The sequence below is a fragment of the Orcinus orca genome, chromosome 11, assembly GCF_937001465.1.
Source record: "Orcinus orca chromosome 11, mOrcOrc1.1, whole genome shotgun sequence".
Taxonomy (NCBI): domain Eukaryota; kingdom Metazoa; phylum Chordata; class Mammalia; order Artiodactyla; family Delphinidae; genus Orcinus; species Orcinus orca.
This window is the reverse complement of record NC_064569.1, coordinates 28,354,404-28,366,125: the sequence shown is the minus strand read 5'-3', so window position 1 is coordinate 28,366,125 and position 11,722 is coordinate 28,354,404. Positions and strand designations below refer to the sequence as shown.

The following is an 11,722-nucleotide window of genomic DNA, read 5'->3' as shown; positions in this document are numbered from 1 at the left end:
GAAAACGGTTCCTCCCTGAGTTAGTCTTGCCAGCGGGCAACTCAGTGCTTCGGCGCTTTAAAGGAAGGTGGATACCCATAACCCTCCGTCCCTCTGTACCCCTTCTCCTGCTTCGCGGTACTCCGCGTCCTGATCTCTGTCTCCCCCTGGTGGTGAGCGTCCTGGGACCCTCAGGCGCTGGGGTGACGCTGGAGGGAAGGTGCCTGTAATAAAGGTCGCTGTAATGGAGGGGAGCGGCGGGCTTTTGCAGCTTCTGCATCCTGGCACAAGTCTGGCGGCCCCAGAATCCAGTTTCCAACACTGCGCTCACTCCGGCTCAGTTCTGCTTTCATCCGTCCAGGTTCATTCATGTCTTGCCGGGTGGGAGTCGGAGTGAGGGAGGTCTGTTTTGTAGTTGTGATTCAGGTTTTAGAGCGTAACTTCCATGCATTTGGAAACGAGGGGGCGCAGAAGACCCCCGAAAGTAGAAGGATTGTCACCTTTAGACCCCTATGTTCCGAAGAACTCAAGGAAGAGGGAAACCAGATGGCTCCCTTAAATCCCATATAGTTTTTTCCCCCTCCACCTTAGGTCCACCCTGCTCTCGTCTTGTTCCATATATTGATCTGTTACTTTACCACCGCATACATAAGGTTGGAGATCGTCCCCAAGTCCGTCTCATCCTCCCCAATCCTTAAGCGGCCGCGGGCGGGCAGTTCAGAAGCGGGGACTCGGCTCGCCTGTCCTATGGCGTAGTGCGGGGGACCTCCGTGGACTCCGAGAGCGAGGTGAGGATCACCGCTGGATGGGAAGGGGTGGGCTTATGATGCGGGATTTAGGAACTGTCGTGGGTGTGAAGAGGCGGAGACAAAACCCTAACCGCGCTCCAAACCGGGCTGGGCTTGCTCTACTAGACGGTTGGGTTCTGGGGCTGCGGCCACCTATCCCGCCAGGCTGCCCGGTGGCTCCGCAGAGCCTGACGCTCAGAGCCGGGAAAGGATCGCGGAGTGTCCTCAGCCGGGGCTGCTGCCTGCAAGGAGGGGGCGGGGAAGCTGAGAGCCCGGTGCGCCACTTCCCCGTCAGCTTCAGCTTGTGCAGGCCTGTCTTGCTGCTGCCTCGCGGCTTTGCACTGAGGTCCGCCTCTCCCCTCCCTCCCACTTCCCGCGAGCTGCCTCCGCCTTCTTCCTCTGCCTCCACCCTCAACCTCCAACCCCGACTGTCGGGAGCTGGGCTAGGAGCCCTCAGTCGGCCGGAGCTCTGGATGTGGGCGCCAGCCAAGCCCACGGCGCCTACCTCCAAGATGGACAGCCGCTACACCAGCACCGCCGGCCTCGGGGATTTAAACCAGCTGAGCGCGGCCATCCCGGCCACACGAGTGGAGGTGTCCGTGTCCTGCAGGTGAGGACGCAGCCCTCCCCCTTCCTCCTTCTGGCTCCCATCTACCCTCCCATCTACCCGGTCGGTAGCGCTTGGCAAGCGCTCAGGGTACCCCGAGGCTTTGCGCGGGTGTGAAGTTGCGCAGTGAGTGGGAAATAGCCCAATTGTGGGTCTCGAGTCACCGCCGGGTCGAGTGACAGAGCGGAGAGCCGCAACTAGGAGCGAGTGTAGGCTACGGGACTGAGACTTAATTTCCTTTCTGGGAAATGCTGTAAAAGTTGGCTGGGCTGTGACTCAGCGGCGGGAACCCCTGGCCTCCGCCCACTTTACAAGCCCTTTTTCACGTCGCACAACCGAGCTGTGGGGTTGGGTGATGGCAGGAATCGAAGGGGACAGCATTGCCAAAAGCGCTTGTGAGCAATGCGCGCAGTGGCCCAGGACTCCCTCTGGTAGGCGTGTGCAAACCTGCTGTCTGCACTGTTGGCTCCAAACCCGGCAGCTTCCTCCCCACCCACTTCCTGGAGCCATCCAGCTTGCTTCCCGCGCCCCCCCACCCCCACCCCGGGCTCTATGCCTTTGGCCTTCTAGGTGGAGATTTCGGCTGCAGCCTTACCTAAAGTGTGGGAAGTCAAGACATTTTGCCTGCAAGTGGATACATTTGAGTGTGTGTAACAACCTACACTCTGCTGTACGTTTCAGACTCCTTTGCGTGACGTTCTTTGGGTCAGTTTCCTTGTAAATAAAGCAGCATAATTGCTATATTGCAGAAGATTTTGAGAAACAGATGGACAGACTACACTAAATTTGTAATGGCAACAGAAGGAGAGAGAGAACTTGCAAATTATACTACTGACTGGAGCCCACTCCCTTGTTTGCATACTTTGATCTTGCTCAGTGGAAAGCTCTTCTCATCTGTCCACTTTTCGCTTGTTTTTAATGCCCTCAAATCCTCCCCTTCCTTTTTTAGCAAAAAAAGGAAAAAATCTTGAAGAAATCTAATAAACATGGGTAATCTTCGATGTAAATAAGCCCCAAGGCATAAACTGCTATCAACCCAGTGGTGTTTAATTTTGCATTGTCACAAGACTAAGCTTAAAAGCCAAAGGAATGATTTATTATTATTTTTTTGGTGGAGACTCAAGCACCAACACTCCCCTCCCCTGAGGTATTAGGGGATAGGTGATAGATAGCTTTATAGCTGTCCCTGAAACTATATCCCATGATTGCTTGCTTCCTCTTAAGTGACCTCAGACCATAACAGTAATTCTGATAGTGGTTGCTAACTTAGTGGTTGCCTTATTGTGGTCACTGCTTTAAATGCTGCCTGAGATTTCTGTCAATTGAACAAGTGAATATGAACGGAAAATTCTTTTTAGACCTTAATTTCTATGCCTTTTTCTTTTCTCTGAAGCTAGCTTTGCGTGCTAGAGGGAGGTTATTAATGTATACAGATAATGCGTAGCCTAAAGTCCTACAATAACAGCATTTTCTAGAGTTCTTATTCTCTGCTGAACATCCTGCAAGTCTGAATGGCATGTGGCCTGTACATGGAATGAATGCAAATGTAAATTAAATCTGAATTCCCCATAAGCTCTTTAGGGGTGATGGAGAAATTATACCTTAGCTGGTCTTTCTGCCCATAAGGTCCATATTTAACTGCTTGTTTTGTTGTTGTTTTTTTCCTCCCTTTGATGCTTGTTTGCTATGGGTGTAGTACTGGGAATCCTGAAGTCAGTTGGCTTTAAGCCAGTTTCTTTCAGCTTGCTACCTCAGAACCTGGAGATCCCCTTGTTTCAGCCTTTTTTAATACCACTGATTTATGTATTGTTTTTAATTTTTAAATGTTCAAATAGAAAAATAAGTTCTGAAAGAGAACCCAAGTACTTTTAGTACTTATACTGTTGATAATTGGATCTTGTAATGGTAGATGGTGGTGTCTTTTGGGCTTTGGCATAAGAGACCTGGTTATATATTCTGGCTTTGTGACTTACTAGTGTTGTTGCCTTGGAGCAAGTCTTTAAGCTTTCTAATGTCTAAAATGAAGATAATTATGGTATTTATGTTATATAGGGTGTTACCAGAGTTTAATAAAATGATATCTGAAAAATACTAATGCGATGTATGACACAAAAGAAAGTGTTAAAAAATGTTAGTTATTATTATGATATTGGAAATAGTATTTATTGAATAAATGCATTATATATGATTCAGCTATGGAATTCTGTAAATAGTCCTTCTCTTTTGAACTTCAATAAATTGGTTAAAGGATACAAGGATAGAGATGGCCTTGAGATACCTGTTCCCTCTTTCTCTTTCTTCTTTGATATGTATAAAAAGCGTATTTCCTGGTTGTTTGTGGGGATTTTACTTAGCAACAAGGTGCAACTGTAAGCCCCTTAGCCTTACTATGGGCAAGCAGAGCAAGGAATTACCTTGCCTTTTCATATTGAAGACTTCTTATGATTTGCTGACAACCCTTTTGATAACCTCCTTTCACTGTGTCCAGTCTAAGACTTTGTAAAAGTTTTATGATGTTTGCATCTTCATTTTGAGGGAGGTGAGAAAATCAGCAATTGAAGCTTTAAGCAAAACACAATTCATGGAAATCATTTCGTCTATTCACTTATGGAAGTGTTTGAGTGTCTTATATATTTAGCCCTATGCCATGCTCCATGAGAAATGCAAGAGAAGTTCGCTGAAAACGTAAAATCTGGTTGGGAGATAAATATAATATTAGATTATATAACACACAATAACATAGGACTAAATCCAAAGATGAGGTTCATGCACAGGTAGGGAGGAGATCATTGTGGAACAGAGTACTTGGAATATGCTGCAAAGAGGAGATGGGGCTCAAGTGGAGACAAGACAGACTGGCATTGCTGGTATGAGAGAAAGGGCAGTATATGTGGAGTTTCCGTAGTAGCTACAAAGTTGGTTGTTAGAGTGACAAGTACACTTTTCTAGCTATATTTAGAGATAAGCTCCTACTCTTTGACCTAGGCTTCTACTCATTATTTAGCTCTTCTTGCATTCATTTTTAAAAGTATGTTAATTTTTTAACATTTAAGATTTTTAAGTTATTGGGTTACCTAATTAAAGTGTCTATAGCTGAAATGATACAACCTTAGAAACATAAAGTAACATTTACAACATTCCTGTTTTTATTCTGAAAACAGATTAACATAGAATAATGTTAAAACCAATGGGAAAAATAATATGCAGTAATTAACTGTTTTCCCTGGAAACTTGGTTTGTTGCACTATTTCTCACACACTGTTTTGATGATTTTTGTCATTTTCTCTGATTGAGAAACTAGCTTATCAAGTATAAAAGCAGGGAGGGCAGTCTATATTTCTAGATTTTGTAGGTTAGGTATCACATGTAAATCCTTTCAAAGCAATAATCCTGTAATGGTGATAAAACTAATTTTAAAATCTAGTGTGGAAGGAAGAATACAAAGTGGAAAAGTAATTCCAACTTTGTACTAGGAATTCTAAAAAGCACTTCCTGACCTGGCCATAACTGTCTTGCCTAATCTCCCACCACTCCTTGCATGAACTCTATGACTGAACATAGTCTAACAAATATGTGCTTACTATATGCGAAAACTAGGGCCAGGTAAATGTGGCTACAGAACACTAATAAGAGGTACAGTCCCAAAGCATGTGCTGTTGTCCTATTGGGCCAAACTCTCTTTGCCTATGTGGCTGTACACATGCTGTTCTCTGCCCTGAACGTCCCTTCCTCTCTTCTCCTTCTTTTCTTGATTAGCTTGTTCTCCTTCTTCAAGGCTCAGGTCAAACATCATTTTCTCTCATGACCCCGACCCCTCTTCCAAGCTGGATTTTGCTGTATTCTCAAAGCAGCTGGTATGTACCAATATTATAGTTATAATTCTTGGTCTCTGTAGTCTCCTTGAGGACAAGTTTTGTCTCTTTCGTATCTACACATTCTGAATTTGGCATAGAATAAGTAGTCAGTAAATGCTGGATGATGTAATTCTCTGAATGAATCATCTGTCATGGGGAGAGGGGTTTGCCTGTTAAAATACAAACCCCTAGGCCCCACACCAGATCTACTGAATGAAAATCTCTGGGACTAAGGTCCAGGAATCTGTACTTTTAAAAAGTTTTCCATGTGCTGGTTATATACATTAAATTAAAAGAAAGATATTGTTGGAATGAACAAATCTATGAATAAATCAACTCTGAACCTAGTATGTGAGTAGTAGTCAGAAATTTCTCTTTGCTTTAGATAGGGCCATTGGTGATTCATTCTCAACTTGCTGACAAGATGTTGTTACTCTGTCCTGGCACTGCTGATTTCTCAGACACCTCATATTACACAGGGCTTATGAATTGTCTTTTGGAAATTTTGTACCAGGCTTTTTTTTTTTACCATTTCCCTATGCATTAAACATTTTAATTTACTTGTTTGATGAGCTAATGACTCTGACTGTAGTTACTTGGTTTGGATTAACAGTACCTGCCTCAGTAAGGTGCTAGGAGTATACTTTTCAATGGCATGCTGGAACTGGCTTAAATGGGATTGAAACAGGAATTTGTGTGTTAGTGGTTAAATACAGAGATTTTTAAAAATTTAAGTTATGTAAGTCTAAAATTAAATTATACCAAAGACAAAGTTAAGACATACTCAAAAATTATTACTTCCTAATTATTTTAGTAACTACATTTTATTATTATCTAGATTCTTTACTATCATCTATGCTCTGTTTCTTAAATCTGTGAGTTGAAAATATTATGCAATTATGTGCTACTGCTCATCTTATCTCAATCCATGTTCAGTGACATCACATTTGGCAGCTTGAAATTGACTGTGGTGGGAATATTTACATCATGGAAAGTGGCAAACACTACAAATCAGGGTTTGATATATTGTTTTATTGTTGTCTATGCTTAAGACATTCTGTGGGAATCAATTGGCTCTATAGAATTTATAATAAAAGTATTATTTGTATATATTTTATTATTTGTAAATTGCTCAGCTACACATACTTTATATCAGTAAAATTTATAATAAATTATGTACCTACAACACACACATACATTCAGTTTTTTGGGGGGAAATCTGTTTTTAAACATACTTGCACATCACTGTTTATAGGCCTTTTGTAAAAGATAAAGCATGTACAAAGGAAAATTACTGCTGCTGTCAGGTTGTCACTATTAGAAATGGTAGTGTCAAGTTCGGCTCGGTCTCTGGTTTTACTTTTTTACTATAATAAGTGGGGTTGTGTGATCTTTTATAATCCATGAAAGGTTTTGGCAGCCTGCAAAACACTTTTTCTTTTCTTCTTTTCATGTAGTCCTTTCCACATCTTTATTCTTTTACTTTGAAGATTATTTTTCGTTTTTCCATCCACTAGTGGGATGTACTTTGCAAATTTATGTGTTACAGTTCCAACTCATTTAGTGATTAATTGAGCACTGGGGAAAGCAAATTCAATTCCAAGAGACAGAATCTGATTGGTCCAGTGGGAAGTGGTACAGTTTGAAACAGATACTGATGCTGTTCCGAATATCTATGGTGAAAGAGAATCAAAGTGTTCAAACACTATTGGTGGCTCCACTCCAGTCCACATTGGTTTATCTCTTATACACACTTTACCCTTCTTTTGTCAGACAAAATGTTCGACATTAGCCTGTAAATAGGTTTTCAAGTGATACTGATGAATTATAAAGTTACTATAAGCTAGGGAAATTAGAATACCTGTTATCCTGTTAATGAGGCATGTGACAGGCATGGCCATAACAGCCTATTCTCTGGCTCTGCAGTTCCTGAGGTCCTGTGGTTCAGAATTGTATTCACCCAATAGTGCTTTTTTGGGTTTGTCTTAACCCCAGAGTTTCAGAGAAATTTGTCCTAGGGGCATGTTTGGACAGTGCTTTTGAAGTCTTAATGGTGGAGTTGCCCAGGTATGTCTTAGCAGAGAAAAGCTTTACTCATGTTGTTGTTCTATCAATAGTTTGGTATGCCCTGCATTTTTTTTTTAGCATTTGGAGTGTTTAAAACAGCCTTGTAATGTGGAGAATGTGAGTCTAGAAGCAATTCACAAAGCAGGGCCCCATAGGAGAGGATGCTAAAGCTGTGCTCTTTTAGGTATGCTGTTTGTGGCATAATAGTCAGAAGCCTGAATTCCCTATTTGATTTTACTCAAGGCAGAGAAGAAAAACAATCCATCTCAAAGGGGTTTTATTCATTTGTTAGCCTGTTTTATAATAATAACACTTGCTTATTTGAGCCAGTTTGCTTAGCCTTGAGGAGCATGGGTGTGGAAGTAGACCAGTTCTAACACTTGCTAGCTATGAAAACTTGGAAAGTTACTTAATCTCTCTGTTCCTCAATTTTTTCATTTGTAGAGTGGGTATAACAATAGCCCCTACCTCTTATTTTGTTTTGAGGGTTACATAAGCTAATACATTTACATGAGTTAAAACACTGCTCGTCACATTAATTAAGCAATCAGTAATTACAAATAGATATAAGCACAAAATAAAAATCACCCACTATTTCATCAAACTATATGCATTCAGTTCATTTCTTTCTCTTGGGAGGCGGAGATATTGAATAATATCCTGCGAACTGAGAAAGAACTTTGAGACTGAAAAATGAAGCAGACAACTCCATAAAGTGCAATTATAAAGTTTATTGTGGGTAACTTACATACAGGTAGGAAAGATCAGGCGAACCGAAGATCCAGAGGCATTCACAGCTGTGCTTTGTACTGCCAAAAGGGGTATGGGGGATTTAAAGGTACCAAAGTTAAAAACAGAATCAGACTACCAAGTAAGAAGCACATCCACACAGACCGGAAGCAGGGACACCCACCCCACTTCTGGGTCTCATGACCATTAACCATCTACCTCAGCAACAGGCCCTCTTCCAGCTTTCATTTTAGATGAAGGCAAGGGTAAAAGTTGATAGGGAACTCATCTGGCTTGGGCGCATTCCTTTGTGAGCTAGGCTAAAGCTCAGTCACCTGGAAAGGACTGCAGGCCTAAGATAGAGCTGCCAAGATGGAGCCAGTATGGTTCAGCTCCACGCTCCACCCCTGACATCTATAAGGCCTGCACGATCTTATCCACCATTCTTCCGAGAATACCCTAGAGCCAGACCTCAGGAGTTTACATGCTGGCCCCACCCATTGTCTCCGTGATGTAAGGCTGAAAGACAGTATACCCCTGGCATTACTTCAGAGCTAGACATTGGCAGCAATCTGCATACCCAGAAGTCAGAGTGGTTGTGGATGTCAACATAGGTGGTAGCCCAGGACAAGAATGCATTAGTGAAGGTAGGTGGCACTAATCTTAGAAGGAAAAGGCTAAGGATGATAAGTGTTTTAAAGGTACCAAGAAAGACAAATCTTCGTTCAGAAACAACACTGTAGCAGTTTGGTCTCCATGTGCCAGGATCACCCTGGGCTTTGACACTTTTCCAATAGGACAATACCAGACATTTTGTGCCTTTACATCGGAACTGGGCAGGGAGATATTATATGTGGGAGCTTCAGTAGGGGCTCATAAAAGAAGCCCTACTTCAGTCCCCCATTTGATTTCTATGGGTGTGATCACCTTGGTTATGGCTGGGCCTTCACTTAGAAAGATTGAGGAAATACTATGCCAGGGCCTAGCCCTTACCCCCAAGGTATAAGGATGCCAAGCCACCTGGGAGGGGTATACCATTTGTCTCCAATCTAAGATAGTCTCCCCAGGTAGGAGGTTCTGTGGCACTCTTAGGATAAGACCCACATCCTATCAGATGGGTCTCAGTGCTCCTTCTAACACTTGTACCTTTCAGGCCCTAGTTGGCAGAGCAGGCACAGTCAGTCTCTCATAAGCAGACCTGTGGCCTGCTGTGGGTTCAGTGTTTAGCAGCCACATGGCTTCTAACAGTGGTGGAGAACAACTTCTTAAAGACCCGTCTGGAGAAAGCTTCTTCAATGTCTCTTTCAGTAACCTGTTCATTCTTTCTACCAGCCCTGTGGCTGTTGGGTTATATGGCAGATGGAAGGTCCATAAAATCTCCTGGGCTTCAGCCCATTCTTTTACATCATGACCAGTGATATGGGTCCCTTGGTTGCTGTCTGTATGAATGGGGATCCAGTACATACTTTCCAACTTGGTCAAGCCCCTGATAGTGGCTGTCTGATTTGCCCTTTTACTGGGAAAGGCTTGTATCAGTCAGGTACCTGTGTCCACACAGGTCAATGTGTACTTGTGTCCTTCTGATAAGGGCAGGGGGCTGATATAGACCACTTACCACCTGGTCACTGAACTAGTGCTCGTCCGACGTGACCAGGAGTATGTCTCAGGGGTCGTCACCACAGGCTACAGTGGGGGCAGTCCCTATCAACTGCCTGCCAGTCAGTGTATTTGATGGAGAGGTGTAACCTCTTGGCTATCTCCCAGGTGGTTGGGGCCTCAGTGTCTGTCCTGGTTTTCAGTGAAGCCACTTTGCCACGTCTGAGGGAGTCTGTAACTCTTCCAGGAGGACAGCTTCCTCCTTGGCTAGGGTGTCTGCTTTGTGGTTCCCAGGCAGTGTAGTTGGAGAATGCCCAGAGACGTGCCTTACCTTGATGGCAGTACTGGGTTGTGTGCACACATCCCAGATGTCCCTCTGTAGGTCAGCTCCCCACAGATGCCGTCCCAAGATAGTCCAGCTTTCCTGATGACATTGTGGCATCCACATGGTCAGTCCTTTTCACACAGCCCACTTGTCTGTGGCTGTATAGAGGGGCGTAGATTGATGAGTGATCTCAAGCTATACTGCCCCCAGTTTAGCCCGCTGACTGCTGTGCTTAGTGCCTTTTTCAAACCAAATGACATTGAAATCCAGGCGAACTGCTGAAGTGGGCCAGGTGGGGGTATTGCCTTGACTGCTGCCATTGGTGAACCATGTCTCAGGAGGAATGGTCCCGATTCCGTCTTTGACTTGGCTGAGAGGGGAGCGATGGGTGGTATCGGAGGGGCCATGTCTAGATTCACATAAGACCCTGGCCCAAGGAGAGCATGTAATTTCTCAGCCAGCAGGCTTGAATTGTACACATTATCTTGTTGAAGGTATGGGTGCCACTTTTGCAGTGTGCTTACGTGGGCACAGGCACTTTTTGGTTTAAGGAGCATGTTCTTAACCCATTCACTTACTGGGAGGGAAGTTTGAACAGACACTGGTAAGTCCATGGTGAGGCCTTCTGTTTTTGCTGCAGGGCCAGGTAGACTACAAGGAGCTGTTTTTCAGTAGGGCTGTACCTCACCTGCTGTCCCTTCTACAACTGAGAATAAAATCCTAGTGGGATGCAATTCCTTTCCTGCCTTTGCCACAGGCCCTAGCCAGAACCTTTCAGGTGTGAGTCAACATCTAATTCACAGGCAGCGTCCCACATAAGTACTCCCAGAGCCTGAACCTGTTTTACTACAATTTCAGCCTTTTCAAAAGCTTCCTGAAGGTGGATGTCCTCGTCCCATTTTTGTCCCTTTCTAACCAGAGAGTACTATAGGGGCCGTATTATTTGTGCCGAATGCGGTACGAAAGGATGACAATAATCTAGTGACCCCAGAAAGGATTGTAATTCCTTGACTGACTGGTCTGGCCAAGGCTTGGATTTTATCGATAACCGAGGCTGGGGTAACTTTTGTCTTACCTGACCAGATAACTCCCCAAAACTTTACTGACTGCCCAGGTCCCTGGATCTTGTCAGTGTTTATTACTTCCTATCCTCAGTTCTGTAAATGTGTCTGTAAAGAGGCAGCAGTTCGCGGCAGGAGTGACAAGGCATCAGAGGTCAACATAATGTCATCAATCTAATGAAATAATTCCAGCTCAGGGTGGGGCTTTCACCAGATTTCTAGGTCCTGAGCGACCAAACTATGACAAATGGCAGGACTGTAAATAACCTTGAGGCAAGACCTGAAAGGTCCATTGCCTCCCATCCCAGTTGAAGGCAAATTGATCTTGAGAGCTAGCACACAAAAGAATGCTGTAAAAGGGGTTACAGAGGTCAGTCACACAATAGAAAGTTTTCAGCGCAGAGGAAAGATGTTCTAAAATAGTAGCAATATTGGAGACCTCCACATGGATGGGAGGAACCACCTTATTTAATTCTCTTTAGTCAACTGTCCCTTTAGGCCATTTTACTGGCTGCAGTGGACTATTTTAGGGGCTGTGCATGGATCTAATGACTCCCACATTTTCTAGTTCTTTAAGTGTAGTAGTAATTTCTTCATAGCCCCCAGGCAGCCAATACTCTTTGACATTAACAATCTGGCAGGGTAAATGGACAAGGGTTCACTTCACATGGCCCACCAACATGGGTTTCACCACTCTGATGCGAAGGCAGAACTCT

The 11,722-nt window shown here is 44.0% G+C and overlaps 1 protein-coding gene across 3 annotated transcripts in view; it reads left to right on the top strand.

Annotated features, from left to right (window-relative positions):
- The first annotated feature begins 206 nt into the window (after positions 1–206).
- Positions 207–11,722, top strand: part of CPNE8 (copine 8) — a 327,878-nt gene continuing 316,362 nt past the window's right edge. The window contains exon 1 of one of the 3 annotated variants that reach the window (XM_033415075.2): positions 207–1,377. In XM_033415075.2, the coding sequence (XP_033270966.2) occupies positions 785–1,377 (593 nt within the window). In that variant the 5' untranslated portion in view covers positions 207–784. The remainder of the gene's footprint in view (positions 1,378–11,722) is intronic. The other 2 variants (XM_033415074.2, XM_004284907.3) reach the window with 2 other exon arrangements.